Consider the following 21,439-nt stretch of genomic DNA (forward strand, 5'->3'; position numbering starts at 1 on the left):
ACAGAGGGTGGTAAGTACTGGAATGTGCTGCCAGAGGTGGTGGTGGAGGCAGATACAAAAGCAACGTTTAAGAGGCATCTTGGCAGATATATGAATAGGCAGAGAATAGAGGGATATGGACTGCATAGAGGCAAAGGTTTTTAGTTTAGAAAGGCATCATGTGTCAATGCAATCTTGGTGGGCCAAATGGCCTGTTTCTGTGCTGTACTGTTATTTGCTCTTTTTGGATATAGAAATACACTTTAATTAGTACAGGTCATAAGTTTAAGACCACCAAAATAATAAAAGACATCTGTACAATATTTTTTGAAATGCAAAACATCCTTACAAGAAACAGGGATGCAAGTTGCTATGTCAGCCACCTTGAGTTACTCTTGGGCTGATTTCAGTGGATTGCACTAGAGATTTACATAGGATTTACAGCACAGAAACAAGCCATTTGGCCCAACAGGTCTATTTTGGCATTTCAGCCTCTTCCTATCTTTCTTCATTTCACCCTATCTACATATCCTTCTACTGCTTACCCCTCATGTTCTTATCTAGCTTCCCCTCATTTACCTTAATGTAATTGTAGCTAAGGGATTGCAGAATAAAACAACAGTGCACAAATGAAAGTGGGGGAAGGAGATTTTTAAAGATGGGAGGGATGAACTTATGAGCATCAAGAGCCAAATGAAAACTTCAATCACATTCTGGATACAGCACACACAAAAGGTTTATTGCTAATGAAATGATCAAATGAGACAGATTTATCATCCAACTTTGACCTTGTGCGGTTGTTTAATTGTCATAAATTAGACCAGCTGAGTAAACTTAAACAACAAAAGTTCTTGAGTGTTTTAGCCTTTTGGCCTTGGAATTACTCTGTACGGAATTAACATGTTCAACATAACTGCATAAAATGTATCCATCTTTTATCAGAAGTATGTACTTCATCATAGACATAAGAAGGAGGCCACTTGGTGCCTAATTTATATGGCAGGTCTTCACTTGAGCACTAATCCCTCCTATATTATTCTCTATCTCAAATACTATCCAACTTTGCCTTGAAAATGCCAGGCCTTTGCCTCAACCATTCCCCATGGCAAAACATCTGTGTTTCAACAACCTTTTCACTCTTCATCACAAGTTTAAATTGATGACATCTCATTGCTACTCTCAACCACAGGAAATCTCCTTTCCTATCCATTAAATTGACACATTTCATGACATTATTAAAAATATATTAAATTTCCACAATGTTCTTTACTTTAGTGGAACCAGTTCCAGTATCTCAAATCTCTTCTCACAGATTTTGTTCTCCATTCCTGGTCCATTATGATGAATCTATACCATAAACTCTACCATGTTATTTTCTTTCTATAAGGGGGCCCAAAACTACATGTGGACATCGTGGGTAAATCTATCGTCTTGTACAAATTTAACAATACTTATTTACTTTGATACCCTGTGTCCCCACGTAATATAAAGATACTGAAAACATGCATCAAAATAATAGCCAGATGAATTTTGTCAGAATGCAAGTATCTGGATGCTAACATCATGAGTAATTGACATGAAATTAATTTTAAGCGATAAATGAACACAGATAAGTTAAGTGGGTGTTAAGATGGCAGATAGGGGATAATATGGGGAAATATGAAAAGTAGATTGTTTTTTAAATGGTGAGAAAGCATGAAACATTCGTGTTTAGAGGGATTTCAGTGTTCTTTGTACAAGAACACACTAAGTTAACATGCATGCAGGAACATCAAGCAATGGGGAAGGTAAATGGTAGTTTGGCTTTTGTTGTATCAGAGTTGAAGTACAAGAATAAAGGAATCTCTGAAATTGTGCAGAGCTTTGGTGAAATAACAGCTTAAGTAGTATGTACAGTTTTGGTATTTAATAAGGGAGGATATATTAAACTTAGAGGGAATGCAACAAAAGTGCACGAACTTGAGTCTTGGGGTAAAAGGGTTGTTCAGTGAGGACAGGCTGAGTAGAATGGGCCTATACTATCTGGAACAAAAACAAAGTTGCTGGAAAAGCTCAGCAGGTCTAGCAGCATCTGTGAAGGAGAAAACAGAGTTAATGTTTTGAGTCTGGTGACCCTTCCTCAGAACCGGACCCGAAACATTAACTCTGTTTTCTCCTTCACAGATGCTGCCAGACCTGCTGAGCTTTTCCAGCAACTTTGTTTTTGTTTCTGATTTACAGCATCCACAGTTCTTTTGGTTTTTATTCTATACTATCTGGAGTTTAGCAGATTGAGAGCTCATCTCATTGAAATGCATAAGATTCTGAGAGGGCTTGATTCTGAGATTGTTTTTCCTCTCAGGCAGGTCTAGAGCTAGATGGCATAGTCTGAAGATAAGACGTTGGCCATTTTAGGCACAGATGATGTGACATTTCTTCATCCAGAGGATTGAAAATCTTCTTCAGAAGGCTGTTGATGCTCAATCTTTGGGAAGATTCAAGGTGCAAATCTATAGATTTTTGGACATTAAGGAAATCAAGGGATACCAGGATTGGACAGGAAAGGTGAGGATCTGCTGTGTCAATGGTAAAGCAGGTTCAAGAGGCTGTATGGTATACTCCTGCTCCTATTTCTTATGTATTCAAAGGCTGAAAGACTGAGAGGCCCAGAAGCCTTGCGTTTAGTCCTATAACACAAAATCCATATTATATACATTTATACAGCAGTTTTCAAGTTTCACCATGTCATACTGGGGTCTGAGTGCTTGACAGGGTCATTGGATGTGACTTTGACTGTTATTTTAACCTCAATTGGGTTAACACTCTCAATTAAAACACTGCACAAGTCACTTAATATGAACATTTTAAATGCTTATATCTTAATAATACAGTGGAATTTCTAATTCAGGAATTCTAGACCTTGCACCCTCTCCTTCTTTGACCAGGCCATTGGTCACCGGTCTGAGTGGTCTGCATTTTCCTGGTCACAACATTGCGATTGGAGGTGGGGAACAAAAAATATATATGGCGAGTTATATTGGGTGGCTCCACAATGCAAATCTTCCACTGGGGAACTTTCTCAAGTGCAGACTAGGAATCAGATTCTCTGCTAATTCCAGAGAAGTGAGCAGTCAGTTACATTTGCTAGGGACACAATTGGATATGATCTTGAAGCCTTTTCCATCAACAGAGTCAACTGACACCTGCTGCATGTGAAGTTCTGGTTCAATGAAGGCAGGGGAAGGGGCTGGGTTGTTATCGGAGCTAGAGGTGACCCTCCCTTTGATTGTCACTGATTACAAGCAAAATTTAGGAAAACAGTGGGATTCTACATTCTTACGCTGTTGGATGCATGGAACAAGAGATGGTTTGCAAGTTAAAAGTGTTGCAAACTTCCCAGGAGGGAACATGGAACAGGTGGCATGGCAGCACGGTGGCTCAGTGGTTAGCACTGCTGCCTCACAGTGCCATGGACCTAGGTTCGATTTCACCTTACAGGAGACTGTCTATATGGAGTTTGCATCTTCTCCCCGTGGCTGTGTGGGTTTTCTCCAGGTGCTTCGGTTTCCTCCCACAGTCCAAAGATGTGCAGGTTAGGTGGATTAGCCATGCTAAATTGCCCACAGTGTCCAGGTTTGTGTAGGTTAGGTGGATTAGCCATGGGAAATGCAGGGTTACAGGGATGAGGGGTGGGTCTGGGTGGGATGCTTTTTGGAGGGTCGGTGTGGACTTGATTAACTGAATGGTTTGCTTCCACACTGTAGGGATTCTATTATTCTAGGTGGAATTGCAAAACAGAAAGAGCCAACAAGGGACAAAATAAGAATGATATTCAATTTTACATTTGATATGTGTCAATCTTTCCCTCTGTGTTGGAATCTTATGTACTTTGGAATCTTCCAGCCAGTCTAACTTTGTGTCAGGCATTTTTCATTGCCAGTCAACTGTAACATCCAATCACATGCACAGGGATAATTCACCCATAGTTTCCTGGGTTTATCTGTGAACTCAAGATCTTACTTTACATTGACAATTCTTCATCAAACCCAGCCTGGAAATTGCACCAACCACAACTGCATTCTAGCAAATTCCTCTGTCTGCCATTTTGACAGCAAAATTGACTCATTTAAATTAAATAAGACAAGTCTTCTGTTAAAATATTAATTTAAGAATTGGGTGCAAATAATAATTTATAGCATGTTCAGCACGATGGATTACACAACCTATAATGTGGTTGAGTCTGTGACACAGTGATAATGCCCCTACCTCTGAGCCAGAAGGTCCAAGTTCAAGTCCCACCTGCCTCAGAGGTGTGTCATCAGATGACAAATAAGGATAATGTTGTGGTTTATTGACACTTAGCTGGTGACTACCATTGTTCAGTGTTGATAATTAAGGATTTACCGACTTGTTATTGTTTCAATGTTGCCAGAACTGAAAAAGACCTAACATTCTCTCCCTACCTTCAAACATATAAATCATATACAATAGAAATAACAGTGCAAAATTAGTAAGTAACAAGAAATGGGAAGTTCCTATGATTTCGGAATTTCAGACTTCCCACTATACAATGGGTTGAATTACCTTCCAAAGCTATTAGCATATTTGAGCAACACATGATATGAAGGGCAGATTCAACGTTTTTAATGTACGGTTTCACCTTATGGGGACGTAACCCAATGTGAGGGTTGGGTTGTTGATGGATAGAAAATCACCTGGGCCTGGGAACAGGACAAGCCAGCATCAACCTGAATTCTCAGGAGCTTACGTTGAACATGAGGTATAATTAATGAAATGTGAGGTGCCAATGCTAGACTAAAAATTATACACCACCATTGTTCTTCATAGTGACATCCACAACTCTTTCTCATGCGTGAGTGTAGAACGACAGTTCACCTCTCTACTACTGTTTGGCGCTTTCTGCTCTCTAAGTTCTCTTCAGCTAGAATTTAAAACTATTTCTCTCTATTTCTATACACTCAGGACGGTAAAACCTTTTTTCTCACTGATGTAAATCACCAGCTGCAGCAAATTGTAAAGCTCCAATGATCATGATTATGGGAATCTCATGTGATCCTGCATACTTGATGATCCACTAGCGTACCCAAGATATTTACCATTAATTATTATCTCAATAAAAGCATGATGTGCAAGAACGTGTTATGACAATCGTGCAAACTGATGATATTGTATCGGCTGCCTGTTATACACAGTGCCTGATATTCTGTTCTATTGCAGTAAATGGAAGTAAATATTAGGTGCTCCATTTAAGGGGTGTCTAATCTAAAATCACCCATTCTGTGTCACCAACCAAAATGAACTTCTACCTTAGCATTTGTGTAATCTCATTTGGAGGGGCACAAATGATGAACCTGGCTCCTGATGCAAGTTTTTAAGTAGTTTCAATTTCATACTTTTCATCAAATTCACACATCTCAAACTTATGCTTCTAAATCTACTTCCATTGCTGAACCAATTAGTCTCTTGCAGTAAAGGAGCCAGTTCCCCGGAAACTGCCAGTATTTGTGTGTCACCACCACGGCTTTCATTATAAGCCTGAGGCCCCCAGCAGCACTTAATTTGTGTGTTTTCTTACTACCCTGGTCTGGTTTGTCATGGTGGTTAACTTCTCCAGCTCAAAGTTGAGCATTTCAGTGCATTAAGGCCTCAGATGCCACATGACACTAGTCATATCAATCGGAGAGGAGATGTTACAGTTTTCAATGTGAAGCTACATATAAGTGCATCCAGAACAACTTGTTCTTGTTGTCACCACACATTGGATGCAAGCAATCAATCCTTTCCAGTACCTTACACAGTAACAGCAGTCCCCACAATGTGCACTCGAGAAACATCCTGATTGCGGGACTTAAAAATGTTAATGAGAGTATAGAGATGCAACAAGACCAGAAATCCATAACAACAGACCAGGTCCCATATAACAGGATCATATAATTTCACATTTCACACACTAATATGACTGCACATCATTGGAAATTGGGTTGCCCCTTCATTTCTGAGCAGTATCATTTCATCACAACTCTTTTGTGACTGAGGTCAAAGAAATCCAAACAAGCCAATGAATTTGAACCATCTTTTTGTCACTCATTTAAAGCTGCAATATATTATATCAAAAAATCAGTTCCTGCAGAAAGGCAGAAAGCTACTGGTCAGGAAATAAATGGTTAAAAAAATCAGGTCATTTGTATTATGAGAGGCCAAGGCCTTGGTGCAACCTACAATTAAAGGTAAAAGAAGGATGAAATGTGAGCTTATCAAGCGTTAAATTGAACTAGCTGAATAACCATGGCCTTTCTTATAGCTGCCCTGGGGTTCAGAACACGACTGTACTGTTTAGCTGTTAAGATGGAGTCAAACTTAACTGGCCTTTCCATTTAAGACCACTACTCAGGAATGACCTGTACTAAAGTGCTGTAAATAGATACATCCTGAGGTGAATTAGTCCGAGTAGCTGATGCAAATTTGTGTGTACTGGTAGCTGCTTTTAAATCCTTGGCTTTGTCTGTTGTGAAGAGGTCAGGGGAAGTAAACTGAACTGACATCAAACCTGAGTTTGTAGATTTTAGGAGAATGAGGACACTGAGGAAGCTGGCAATTTAATGAAAAAAAAGGTTAGAGTGGAGGATGCTCTGATGAGTCATGGAGAGGGTCATTTTAACTGAACACTGTTAGCAGGAAGCAGGTAACCGATCTGGTCCCATCCTATCAGTACCAGAGAAAATCATTCTTTGATTTAAGGAAGAAATGTGTGCAGGGCAGCATAGCTGGTGTTCTGGGGGAAAAGCGAGGAATGTTTAGAGATGCAATAACCATAGCAATATCAATATAATACAAGAAAGTGACAAGTTGCAGCAGAGACAACTTGAGTGGTAAATTCATAGAAATAGAATGTGTCTTACTCATACTGATTCAGAAAAGGAAAAATACTTAGGGGATGGAAGGAATATCTCTTCCTCACTGATGGGGTTGGAAGAATTAGTGACAAATGTTTTCTCTAATTTCTCTATGCTGGGCGGTCTGTTTCTTGCACTATAGGGCATCTTTAAGATTGAACTATGACTACAAATCTTAAAGGGACTGCTGCTTATGTAGTCTGTTTGAGCTATGTACGTCTGACTCATTTCCAATTGCTGGGCAGTCACTCATCCATGCAGCTTGGAAAAAATTATGTCAGCAATAGTTCAGGAAGGAGGAAGTGCCTTTGTTGTATTGGCAGTCAATCTGGATCGAGCTAAACCATCAAATTGATAGTGGAAATTCTCCCAGTTGGTAAGATGGAATGGTATGTAACCTGGCATTGCTACTAAACAAAATTGTCAGGTATTTTGTTTAGGTAACTGGCCTAACCTGTGCACAGCAGAGGTCAATTGTTGAGGAAAGTTTCAGTTTGGCATCAGGTCTTTGTAAAGCCCTGGCCTGATCCTTTGATTATGTAACCCAGCACAGTCTATCAGCACTCCTGTGAAGTACCTTAGGATGTTTCACTATGTTAGAGACGCTATATAAATGCACTTTAACAATGCTATTGTGTACAATCTTCAAAGTGCACATCAACATTGCCTTTTTTCCCCCTCTTTATGGTGTGGGTGTTGTTCTCAAAGCCTGCATTTCTTGCCCATCCCTTATTGCCCTTGAACTGAATGGCTGGTTCGGCCATTGCCAAGGTCATTTAAGAGTCAACCAAATTGCCTGGCTCTGGAGTCAAATGTAGGCCAGACCGGGTAAGGATGGAAGTTTTTTTTTTCTCTAAAGGACATTGGTGAACCAGATGGATCTTTTCAACAATTGACAATTACTGTTAATGAAAATAGCTTTAATTCACTATTTATCAACAGAATTTAAACTCCACCAGCTGCCTTGGTGGGATTTGACTCCATGTCCACAAAGCATTATCCGGGCCTGTGTTTTACTAGTCCAATGATCTTACTACTATGTTATCATCAATTAGTTAAACTGGTATATACTGACTCAGTGTTGAAATGCAGTAAGCATGTTGAATTCGCATGGGAGAATGAGTAGATGTGCCTGGGTTACACTGCATGTACCCATGGGGTGCCCTCTGAATTATTACTCCTTGACCAAGCATAACGCACCCACAAGGCTACAAAAGTGACTCAATCCCTGGCAAAACTTGTTTAAACTGGCATTGTCTGTTGTGTTAAACTGGTGACTCTGAGAGGGGGGCAAATTATGGGTGGTTTTGGAATCACTAACAGCTTGTGCCACAAATGGATCTATGGCATAAATAAATGATTCAGCTTAAAAAAAAATCAGGGGTTTAGTCTCCTCCCTGTGTCAGTTTTAGTTTGTTAAATTCCTGGCTGCACTATCCAAACACCTGTTCAGTGAAAATAAGCAAGCATGTTAAAATATGAAGAGTAGAACCCTCAGGTAAAACTTAGAAACCAAGGTGTTTAAAAAATGTGCAGAGGGTAAATTAAATCCTTTTAGAGTTACAACTGCTGTTTAAAAAAAAGTAGTACACGTGCAAAAATCTTCCAAAGAAATTTCAAGGATTTGGTAGGCTCCGGTTGCAAATTGATTATTTACTCCTTTTGGGAACATTAGTACGAATGGAAGAACCTGCATTGGATACTAATACTATTAAGCACTGTCCCACTAGCAACAATGGCACAAACTGGATTACACTATTTCTTGCACAACTTGTACCTGCAGCTAATTATCCTTCAGTCCTCATGTAAAGACAGACAGCAAGGGTTATAAGCAGGTTCAAGAGGTGTTATACAGTACTTTATTACAGTAAAACCGACAGAAATTTCACTAGCGGTTATAGACAATGCTCAGTATAGGAACAGCTTGACAGACTGAGGTCTCAGGTTCTATCCAATATGGCAACTTGAAAATTCCTGTGCAGACCACACACACGTTGGTTCCCGTAAGCCACAGTGTAAAATATATTAAAGGAGTTGCATACTTAGGCTGTACAGACAGTTTAAAAAAATAGAGGGTACATTGGTGCCATTTCTATTCTATGCCAGATGTCATAATAATTGACAGTTGTGTGTGCAGGGTTGAGTAATACATACATGAGAAACTGAAAAGAACACTCAGTACTACAAAGACCTGAGGGTGTAGGGTTAGATAGAACATACAGCAGCAGTAAGAAGACTCCATTAAAGCTTTGTTAAATCTTTGTTAAAATGAAATTTGTGACCGTGAATGTTGTTCTCTCAAACAGAGAATATGACACCAGAGATTCAGGAGGGTTGCAAACATCAGCTGGGGTTACTGCATCTGATCACTATTTGTGACTTCTCCTGGAAAATGCACAAGAGTGACGTTTGGAGTGTAAGCAGGACACCAGCTCAATGCTGATGTCTCTACGGTTAAACAGCCTGACAATATTTACAGCCCGAGACTCAAGGGAAGATCAATCTCTATAACTGTTGCTGAAAGTTTGAGGTATTGGGGGAACTATTACCCAACAAGTGAGTATCTGAAATCAATAAAAAAGCAGAAGAGGAGGTTGGGGAGGGGACAAGCATTCATTATTTTGTAAATTGGGGAGAATCTGTTACTTTTCTATAATATACTGCAGCTTTAAATACTATCAATGATTTTGATTTTAGCCTGTGACATCAGCCATGTGCATGCATGCAGTCATTCCAAACTCGATAATCCATAGTTACTGATCTGCTAAAGCTGTTAAACCTCACGGGGAGCTGTGTGTGCTGGCAGGGGTGCTTCTGCAGGATGGCTCATGGGATGCAACATAAACTCTTGTAAATTTTGGATATAGCAAGCCACGACCATGAAAATTGATTGAACACATGAACCCATTATTTCTCCATCATGAGGTTTTGCTGACTGGCAGGGCCAGCTTTGCTCAGAATGTATTACCAGCCTGTCCTATGAATAAAGTGTGATTCTCATTCCTGTGCTGAAGTTGCAGTCTTAGCCTGATGGCCAGCTCTCCCATATCATCACTGAGCATTGAAATGTTCTGTAGTCAAATCAGGAAATGTCAACAGCCAAACATTCTGGTGGGGTGTTGCTAGATTTAAAAGTTAATTAGCAACAGTCAGGTTTATCTTTTATTTTTAAAAGTTTGAATGGGCAGAGGAAATATCCTCTTTTATTTCCTGTAGCTAAGATCTCCAAGGGATTGTGACAGTGAAAAAAGGAAAATGTTGTTTTATTATATCTATTTCCCAGTAATTAACGGCAAAAACAAAAAAAAATTCATTTGAAATATTTCTCTACCCCATATGATATAGACAATTCCAACATCTAAAGGTGATTATGAGGGTCACGATGCCACCATCATCAAATAACTTGCTATATATATAGCCGTTAAGGAATAGGTTCTTGAGTCCTGGGTTTGGGAGTGCAACTGGACCTCAGCAAAACAGTAGCATCTACTGGGATGAAAACATTTCCAACGCTTAATGAACATGACTGGGTTGGGGTAAACGGTCATGGCGGTAATGAGAGAGATATGGAAGTCAATGAGTGATGTGAGGTCAGATGCTAAGTCTGAAGGTCTCCTCTGTCTGCTGTTTTTAAAGGTTTTATGCAAAGTAAGCTGTGACAGTTTCAATCTACTTCCTAATACCCAGAGCTGAATTTTGGCATTTTTACTCTGAGGCCATAAGACTGTTGGTGTGTGAAATTGAATAATTCTGTGCTAGTGTAACAGGGGACACTCTAAGATTGGGACAGAGCAGTGGGAACCTTGCTTTGCATTTCGCCCACATCATAAATCTGAGCTGGATGTGTTGGATGTTGTCCATATGGACTTCAGCAAGGCGTTCAACAAGATTCTGCATAGCAGACTGATTAGCAAGGTTAGATCACATGGAATCCAGGGAAAGCTAGCCACTTGGATACAAAATTGGCTTGAAGGTAGGAGACAGAGGATGGTGGTGGAGGGTTGCTCTTTGGAGTAGAGGCCTGTGACCAGCAGTATGCCATAAAGGTCAGTGCTGGGTCCACTGCTTTTTGTGATTTATATAAATGATTTATATGTGAATATAGGAGGTATGATTAATAAGTTTGCAGATGGCACCAAAATTGGAGGTGTAGTGGACAGCAAAGAAGGTTATCTCAGAGTACAAAATGACCTTGATCAGATGGGCAAATGGGCCGAGGAGTGACAGATAGAATTTAATTTAGATAAATGTGAGGTGTTGCATTTTGGTAAGGCAAATCAGGGCTAGACTTATACACTTAGTGGTAAGGTCCTGGGGAGTGTTGCTGAACAAGGAGACTTTGGGATGCAGGTTCATAGTTCCTTGAAAGTGGAGTTGCAGGTAGACAGAGTAATGAAGATGACGTTTGGTGCATGTGCCTTTATTGGTCAGTGCATTGAGTGTAGAAGTTGGAAGGTCATGTTGCAGCTGTACAGGACATTGGTTAGGCCACTTTTGGAATACTGCATTCAATTCCAGTCTCCCTGCTAAAGTAAAGATGTTGTGAAACTTGAAAGGGTTCAGAAAAGATTTACAAGGATGTTACCAGGTTTGGAGGGTTTGAGCTATAGGGAGAAGCTGAACAGGCTGGGGAAGTTTTCCCTGGAGCCTCAGAGGCTAAGGGGTGACCTTGTAGAGGTTCACAAAATCATGAGGGGCACAGATAGGGTGAATAGCCAAGGTCTTTTCCCTAGGGTAGGGGAGTCCAAAACTAGGGGGCATCAGTTTAAGGTGAGAGGAGAAAGATTTAAAAGGGACCTAAAAGATAACTTTTTCATGCATGTATGGGAAAAGCTGCCAGAGGACGTGATGGAAGCTGGTACAATTAAAAGGCATCTGGATGAATACATAAATAGGAAGTGTTTACAGGTATATGGGCCAAATGCGAGCAAATGGGAATAGATTAACTTGGGATATTTGGTTGGCATGGATGAGTTGGACTGAAAGGACTGTTTCCATACTATAAATCTCTATTACTTTATGGTTCCTGAAATAAAGTGTTCCATTCCTCAAGACACATCCCCCGAAAGTGTTTTCCATATATTCTAGCTTGCTCTTATTGCAAAAGAAATGGAATAGAATATGATGCAAGTATAGACAATGTAAGCTACATTTAATGTGACTGTGAGAGACATCTGCATAATCTCCATGTGAAATAAAAGACAGATCAGTTGCAACTGGTGCACTGTTTATTTGAAAGAATTAACTATTCAATTCAGAGGAAATGATGTCCTGTACACCCCCTTTCTGGGATGACCTTCATTAAAACGTCGCTGCGTCAAACTGACATCATCTGTTTTGGCAACATGCAGCAATATTGCTCTCCATCATTGACTTGATAACTGAAGTGGGAAGGAATGGAACAGTACTCTGAACTGAACCAGAAACATTATATAATATGGTAAGGGTCACAGCCACATCTTGGCTTCAGACCTCAGATGGTTCAAGGTCAAATTCCTGCCTGGTATTCCCAAGTGTCTTGATTCTGTAAACTCCAAATTTTGGATCAAAAATGACCCTGACATATTGGACCTCAGAAGCTAATAGTCAAAAGATCCTTTATGTGTAGTAGAAATGTGCTTTAATGTACAGTATAATTCTGCAAAACTTCCAATACTGCATTCAAATCCATTATTGTGCAGTCCAAGGTCCACTCATCCTTTGTGAGAATGCCAGGAGTGTCAGCAGTATTACCACTTGAGCCAGGAAGGGCAGAATTGCACTCAAGTATTAGCATGGTTTGGCTTTGCTTGACTTTTCAATTTCTAAAAACCTTGGTGTTAAATCCCATGAGCCAAATGGGTTCCACATTAAACATTTTTATTGGCGAACTCCTGGTATCATCCAGTATTCCACAATTCATCACAAGTGACATTCTGGATCATGCACAAAAACATTTGGTGAAATCATTCTTCATATATATATTTAATATATATATAGTCAAAAATGTATTTTAAGAAGCAAATTGTTAGTATTGTGTGGAGTGTTAGTTTCATCATAGGCAACAAACGTGAGAATTGGCAGGTTAGGCTGCAGCCTCATGCAAGCAGGCACCAAGCAGAGATAGAGAGAAGCTGGCCAGCAGAAGGCTACACTCACCCTTTTGTACAGTCTACGGTCCACCAGGGGGCTTTAGACAGCAAAACAATACCAAACAGCTATTAGCAAACTAAACGTACCATCAATTATCAGACCAAAGGCAGGTTTCAACACTTCACATTTTGATGCAACTTGATGCAGTTTCTCCCTCCCTCCCACTTCCCTTTTCGACAATTTCCTTCAAAATCTCTTCACCTCCTCTTACTAGGAGTGTGAATGAGTTGAAGAATGAGGATCCCTCATTGGCTATCAACACCAAAGTTCTATTTTTTGGATGGGTTTGGCAGAAGATGCGTGTCTAAGAGTCAACAGGGACATGCTTCCTTCCCATCTCCAGGCCTGGTGACCAGGTCCAATGATGCTTCTCATACACTTGCCACTGGGTAACAATGAACATGCTTAGAAGTTCAATCACAGGGTGGATGAATCTTCATCTTATCATAAGGGTTTCAAAGTCAACTATCTGACTGGTAACAGAATTAGCAGTGATTCAATTACACACATGTATTTGAACTTATAAAGGAACAGTCTGTCCTCCATCTCACAAACCTCAACTTAAAACAGAAGGACAATTAAGGTCAATAATTGGACCAAAAATATTTTTAATCACCTCTCATGCCTTTGGTTGCTGAAGTCTATACAATACTAAAGGGTGAAACCAAATGGCAGCCCAAGTGGCTGACAGCATACAAACAAAGTGTTATGGTCAGAGCAAAAGAAAGGACACATTCAGAAGAATTAAGCAGGGAGGAGTGAGTAATATTAAACAGTTGACTATTAGAGTTTAGATGCTCCTTTGACATACACAGTATTGACACAAAAAAACAATCAGTGCAGCAATGAAAGTGTTAAGATGACCAACATCACCAATTCTGAGGAATAGTGACAATCTCACCAAAGCTGGTCTGACATGCCTTGTCTGTCCATAGAACCCAAACAATGCTAGACCGAGGGATTTTGCATAGGTGTAATGGGCCAAATGGTCTCCTTTGGTGCTGTATCATTTTATGACTTCCATGAACAGCAAGTTGTCCAGAATTAACATGTGTGTGCATGCATCACATTTTGTTCTAGACATCTTGTGTCATCTTCAATACTTGTGGTCCATCAGGTGGATTCAGCCATCACTTTGTTACATTGAAAAAAAAATGACTGAAGTAAACAAAGTTTTTGCTTCTTTAAGAGTTCTGCTAAAATGTTAAGCATCTTTTTCTTTTAGAGCTTACTGACTTAGTACTGTGCATTACAAGGAATATTGCTTTCTTTTGTATCATGACCATTTATGTTTTCTCCTTGTTTTAACAAATGAAAACTATTTTGATCAACAATTCTAGTCAATGGAATATACAAAGTAAACAATGAGGTTCTCCCTGAGACCAATTTCTACCTCATGGAGTGTATTCCCCTAGCATTGCTCAGCAATCATTTTTAGCCCCATGTCTTAATTCTCTCTGCCCATCGAATCAAACAAAGTAGCTATCTGACCCAGTGTGCAACTCCTTATAAAGAGCTTTCTAATTAGTCCCACATTCCGGTTCTTCCCCATAGCCTGATAAATTTATGTTTTACAATTCCCTCTGGAAGTTATTATTGAATCTGCTTCCACCACCCCCTAATACTGTGCATTCTGGATTATAACAATTCAGTACCAAAAAAAAATCTTCCTCCTTGGGCTTTCGTTCGCCAATTATCTTAAATCTATTTGTATCCTAATTTTTTTGTTGTTTCAGTCTTTCTCATTTCTCTTGGTTTTGTGGGATTTTTATTTCCTGGCTAACTAATGTTACCTTTTATTGGGTTTAAAATAAACCCTTCTGATGCTGTGGTATATGAATGGGGCAGAAACCTGTGTTGAGGAACAGAACTGAACAAATTGGTATTCGGTTGTTTTGAAGTTCCTGAGTTCTTATCAAGGGTCCAAATAGGCCAGCCAGAAGAAAACTAACACTGCTGGCCTATTCAGCTTGGCCAAGTTGATCAGGCAGCCATGTGGTTGCCCACATGCTAGGATCATTCTGGTGACTCCAGGAATTGAAGATAGTTCTCAAGGAAACTACTGTGGACAAATCTGGTGAAAAATTGGTTTGGGTATTAAAACATTGAGTGTTCTTTTTAAAACGCTGAAGACTTTTACTAGTTAAAAATACAGGAGTTGGGCAAGCGAAGGCTCTTTGGCATTCATCCACTTGAGTCATGTAGAGTTTGTTTGCTTTCTGATCTACCATAAGAGTACATTTGGTGACCAATAATTAGAGCGTTGTGTGTGCAGGGGGGTGGAGAGGTGGAGCAGTGTGAAGTAGGAAACCAATGTAATTCAATCTTCAGGAATACACTGAACCAGAGTCGGAAATCCTAACAGGAAAGGAAGAGATTGAGAAGATAATACAGCATCAGTGAGGTCTTGGGAAACATACAAGTTATAGGCCGCAATAATCTTTCAGCCTGAGGCCAAACCTAGCATCACCTCAAACTAAATCCAACTCTCCCATCTGTCAGCTGGTAGCTACCTAGTGGTGTCAAAATTCACAACTCCTGGGGTGGGTCTTCATTTTTGTGCATAGCAGTGCTATAATTCCAAAACCCACAAATAAATTAAGATTGCAACTAAAGGATTTTGCACTAATATGATCAAATTCATCACAAGACAAAATGAAACTCTGGTAAAATCAACGTGCAAATACTTCTTGGCAGAGGAATTGCATTCTAAATTGAAATGTCGTTTACCATCTTGAATTCTCCAAGTTAAGCAATCTTAACTTCTGCCAATTTCTGGTGTTATTTGTTACTTGTTCAACAAAAAGTGTTTAAAAGAAAATTACCACCTGAGAATCCCAGTGCCCACACCTTATAAAAATACGAGGGGATTTTAATGGGGAGCAGTGTGCAAAACTGTTTAAACTGCATATTTATTAACACAACACTTTCCTTCATACAGGGTTCTTCGAATTCAGAAGATTGGGTTCGTTGATTCTTGCGACAGGTGAAGGCCTTCCTACTATCTGGGAACCCCATTGATTCCACTAATTCTCGTTGCTTTTTTCCCTGCACAGAATTCCCCAATATTCTTCATTGCTCAAATGTTAATTTCAATGGGACATGGTTGGGGGTAAATATGGGGAGACATGGAGTGAAGCTGTGCTACTTATACAGCTCATTTGTGTCTCACTGTAAATTCCTGTGTCAGTTTTCTATACTTCAAATGTGAAGAGAAAGGGGCATTGATACAGGGCTTTCCACAAACTCAGGATGTCCCAAAATGCTTTTTAGTCAATTGAACATATTTGCATTATAGGAAATGTGGCTGTCAACTCATGTACATCAATAATCCTATAAACAGAAATGAGTCATGACAAAGGGAGAATTCCTTGCTGTTCTTTAAAGAGTGGTTTGTGATCTTTAACCTCACCTGAGAAGATGTCAGTTTAACATCTTATCTAAAAGGTGGCACCTACTGACAATGTTGTACCTCCCGAATACTGCAGTGTATTTTGTGCCCAAGACTCTGGAGTGAGGCTATAATCTACAACCTTCTGACTCTGAGATATGAGTTCTGAGATACAGTTCCCTACAAGCTGAAGATAGCAATTTGTTCCTCATGAAGTGTTTCCCTTGAAACTGCACATTCTAACTGATGGTACCTGGATGGGTTTAAAGTTTCCTTGTTCAATACTATTAGGAGGGAAGTCATTTATTTAAATTAGTGACTTTGTTCAAATACAGTATGGAAGAAATTAATCCAAATATGTTGATGATTTAATATCTCTCAGCTCAATTCCAAGGCCTGTGTCTCAAGCCGTTTATGTATGGGAGTGGCTCCACATTTGAACACATCAGAATAGCCAATCTTTAAAGGTTTGCACAGACCAAATGGTTATAGAGGAGCCTTGGTTTAGTTTCAAAATTTTGGCAGCATAAATGAAAAGACAGGGGGAGTGTTTGGCCTGTACAAATTAGTGTTTGATCGTTTTTACACTGTGTGTGCAATCAGGTGAGAATATTCTGTTTTGTGAAGGAAGATATTCTCAGTATTTGTCTGTGTGAGGGCAGCCTAACAATGCTTGTTGATGGATTGAACCCTCTTTCTGTAGTTAGTATACCAAACAGGGCACACTGAGATCAGGAATTCAACGAAACGCACGCCCTATCACTACAAACAGCTGCAACTGAGACAAAGAAAATCACATTTTCAAATGCTTCTCCATGCTCTAACCTGTCACCTAATGGCAATGATTCATGTGGTATGTGTTTACACATAGTACCTTAGCCAAAGGGTCACTTTTTATATGGCAGCCGAGACAACAAGTGTTCACAATGCTTATTAACTGGGGTGAGCACCTGGCCCAATTTTATTCTCATCTGGCCATCCAAATATAAACACTTTCCTGCAGGGTCTCTGAATTGTAACAATTAGGAGGAACTCTAACTTACTAATCCCTAAAACAGGCACACAAAGTCCAGTGTAATGATACTTCTCTCACAACAAGACAATGATGCTACTCTCTGAAAAAAGCTGGCGTGCAGTGGCAAGCAATTTCATAGCAGAGATGTTCATGAGGTATTTTTGCGAGAGGTTTAGAAACTATCCTCACAGTGGGATTTTCTCTTAATAAGGTTCCAGCTTTTCCTTTTTATTACTCTCTAATGTCTCTAATTGTTCTGGTCAAAAAAAATCATGATGTAAAATAAGTTGAACTGGAAAAAATCTTCTTAGAAAATTAGCAGACTTTGACATCTCACCTGTGGCGACAACGGCGCAAAAATCTCATAATCTTCCGTGCCGCTTGATCCTGTTTCTTAGTCAGCAGACTGCTTCTGTATCAAGACAAAGTGGTAATCAGACAGTTCTCTTTAGTTCTGAAAGTGCAGCATTTTTGCAGGCAGTGAAGTATTTGTGTTTGGGTGATTTTACATTGGAGAGGAGCCAGTGACAGTTGTGGGTTCACCTGCTGGCTAGCAAACATAATGCTGGCAAACGTGGGTTCGCCTATCAACGACTGCACTAGGTAAAGTCTCCAAGCTTCCATGAGCACTGTGATCAGTAAATTCCATCTGTTTGTCCCATCCCAGGAGCTTGTTATCACAGAACAATGCTTTTATCAATGCTATCACCAAAACACAAACAATACCCAAGGCAGTTTCATCTATCCTGTATTGCAGTAGCAAACACTGTCCAACTAAGATTTAACACATCTTCATCTGGGAGTAATACACCCCCAAACTGGGATAAACCCCGGTTAGGAGTTGTATACCTTGCCAGGTGCAGCCTCAGGATAGATCCTCAGTGAAAAGTTGAGGCTTCAGTACTATCCAAAGAGACTACAACAAGAAGTCTGTACACACAAGACATCCTACCTGATTTTCTGTTGGACCATAGCAGTTGTCCTTTGCTTCTGCCTCATTTTTCCGTACTCCTTGTAGCTGCGATAATACTGCTGGATGAGGACAGCTGCCCGCCGACTCTGCTGGAACTTCTTCTGCTCATAGTAACTGCGGAACTTGCTCTGAATCAGGATGGCGGCCAGCGTCATCTTTTTGTAAAGTGCATACTGCAAGAGGCACAGAGGAGATCCTGGTCAGGAACAGATGCAGAGGATGGAAGGGGAGGCCCTGGACAGAAAGGTTAATAGGGGTCAGGTGTGGTGAAAGGTTCCACCAGTAAAATGGTCAGTCTCGTCTCAATTAACCTCGGGTTGCTGTAACCTCAGTTTTCCAGGTTACTTATTTCAAATAAGGAACCTGCTATCAACAAGGCCAGGTGAAGACAGTGGTAACAAAAATAAGTGTAAGAAATAGGAGCTGCACCCTCCACCCACTGAGCCTGCTCTGCCAGTCAGCAAGATCATGGCTGATCTTTGACCCTAACTTCCATTTTCAAACCTATCCTCATATTCCTCAATTTCCTGGGTGTCTACAAAAATAATGAAGGAGAAAACAAGGACAAGCTAATGACCAATTAAACAGGACCTAACTTTGAACCAGCAGTCATTGACAATCTTCTATAATACCTCATTTACCACTTTTTTGTGCATATTATTCCATCCAATACACAATGACTAACCCTTTCTTCTACATCAACCCATCACAAAATATAAATAAGTCAAAATTCTAACTTAAACTGCAGTCTATATTAGGGTCACCAACTCTGTTTGGATGTATCGCTGGAGGTTTCATCAGGTGACCTCTCACCTTCAACCGTCCCAGCCAAACAAACAGGCCCCTTAATCTCCACTATATTTATAAGTATATGCTGATTATGTGAGATGAAATAGGCTAGGAGAAGGTCCCATTGGAGCATCAACATTAGCATGGAATAATTGGGCCAAATAGCCTGTTTCTGTGCTTGTTAACTCACGTAATTATATGAATGTAATTCCATAATTTTGAATGCTTTGTTTAAATCTCGAATAAACTTTGTCGGCTTTAAAGAGAACAAACTCATCTTCGGTGATTGTCTGAACAATCAACATCCAACATCCTCAATAATATTTTAACAAATGTCCCCGTAATATCTAAAAGTAAAGCGAAAGGGGCTCACAAAAAATAAATCACTTAATCTGATTTTAATTATAACTGAAACTGAACATTTTGATTTAATTGGAAAGATTCTGCTTGGCATATGGAGACAGCATGTAGCAACCCAAACTCCATGGTCTTCAGAGATCTCAATACAGTGCTCATGACGCAAAAGCTTAGTTAAAAAATAGCGACATAAGCTTATGTCCAAATACCATTTTATAATGCTTGGTCGCCTCGTGATCCACAAATGAATAACTGAAAATCGCAGCAGTGAATGAGTTCAAAATTCCATCTACATTGTTTACATTACCTTCAAGGCTATCCATGTAAGCTTGCAAAAGTAATATAATAGAGCATTAGTACCAGAGAAAAAAAACTCTTTATTTAAAGAGGGGAACTTGTCCCATTTGGTGTTGGGACACAACAACAACAAACTCCATCAATGCAACACCTTTAGCAAAGAGAAAACATCCGCAAGGTAATTTCCAGAGGCATCATCAGGCAACACAATTGACCTCCAGTATTCTGAAGCCACTTTCCAATCCATTACGCCTCTGTCATATTCTGATTGGAACGTGAGAAGGTCATTCAACCCTTAGATTTGTTCCGTCATTCAGTTAGATCATGGTGGGTCCATCTTTGTTCCAGAATCTTTAATTTCCCTTGACTGTCAAGATGGATAGATTGAATTGACTGTATAGCTGCCTGATTTTCCTCTCTTTGAAACCAATTTTGGGTGGGGGGCAAGACCAGGGTTCCACTACATACCGTGAAATTCCTGCCCAAGGAGATGTTAAAATTCATCCTCACCCACCCAATCATTTCTGAGGATATGGTCAAGTGAACAGTCAGCAGAAAGTTGAATTTTAATTTTTTATTATGAAACTGAATGAATATCTAAGGCCAAGTTGAGTAGGACATATATAGAGCTGAAATGAAACAGGACAGAATACGAAAATATCAGGAAATAGGATTAGAAAGCACCAAGATTGAGGCTTTTGAAGATTTAGTGCCTGTTGGAAGATAAAATGGCCAAAGGTGTTACAATTATACCTCTGAGAAGCAGGGAAGTATCTGCTGGACTAGGTGACTGTGTAGCGTGTCTTGAATTATACTGCAGACGCAGAGAGGTATGGGTTGTAAAATAGTGCACGCAAGAAGATTGAGGGCATTAACCAAAGCAGCCTTAGTCAAACAGTGAGAGATAAGGAGGTTTGTCACAGAAAGAGGGTGGATGGAGACCAGAGTTAAGAGCAGGATCTGGACATTTACCAGAGCATTAATGATCTATGAAAACTAATAGCCTTCAGAAGAATACTGATGAACAACACCAGGAGATGCCAGTATCTGTCATTAGGACCTAATCTACATTAGTTTCCAATTCTGCTCTTCTTGTGATTATTTTGCCAAATATTTGTATCATTTGTTTAACTGGAAATGGGCCAGGCTTAATGCTGTTTTGTTTTTAAGAGTTTTTGTGAAATCTTTTCTCAAATTAAGTGACAGGTGTTGCTGTTTAAGAATGGAACACTACCAACACGCTGCATCTCAGATACGGATGCTTAGATGTAGAGAGAAGTCCCCTCTTTATGACCCCATTAATGAACCATATCAATAATTAGATGCAAGAAGCTCCCTCCACATTGTCTTGTCATGTACTGACAGATTAGCAACAGCATAGGTTAGATGCAGAGTAAAAACTCCCTTGGCTTTTGTCCCAATAATATACCTCAGCGCCAACCTCATGACGATTCCCTCCCACCACCAGCCCAAAACATTACACCTTTTGAGGGCAATTTGTACGCACAGGAGCTGGACCGATTCTGTTCAACTCATCTCACCTTATATAGCTAGTGAGCTACATCCCATTAATCTGAATTCAAAGCCACGTTTGCAAAGGTGAACTTAGAAGG

At 39.9% G+C, this 21,439-nt stretch overlaps 1 protein-coding gene across 1 annotated transcript in view; it reads right to left on the reverse strand.

Annotated features, from left to right (window-relative positions):
• The window catches only part of LOC109933983 (calmodulin-binding transcription activator 1-like), a 1,079,584-nt gene that overhangs the window by 41,022 nt on the left and 1,017,123 nt on the right, over window positions 1-21,439 (reverse strand). Inside the window, exons 20-23 of the mRNA XM_048614878.1 lie at window positions 19,837-19,857; window positions 18,363-18,556; window positions 17,748-17,822; window positions 13,011-13,041 (exon numbers count right to left, since the gene is read on the reverse strand). Coding sequence (XP_048470835.1) covers window positions 13,011-13,041; window positions 17,748-17,822; window positions 18,363-18,556; window positions 19,837-19,857 — 321 coding nt within the window. The remainder of the gene's footprint in view (window positions 1-13,010; window positions 13,042-17,747; window positions 17,823-18,362; window positions 18,557-19,836; window positions 19,858-21,439) is intronic.

This window comes from Rhincodon typus, chromosome 31, assembly GCF_021869965.1.
Source record: "Rhincodon typus isolate 14 chromosome 31, sRhiTyp1.1, whole genome shotgun sequence".
NCBI lineage: Eukaryota > Metazoa > Chordata > Chondrichthyes > Orectolobiformes > Rhincodontidae > Rhincodon > Rhincodon typus.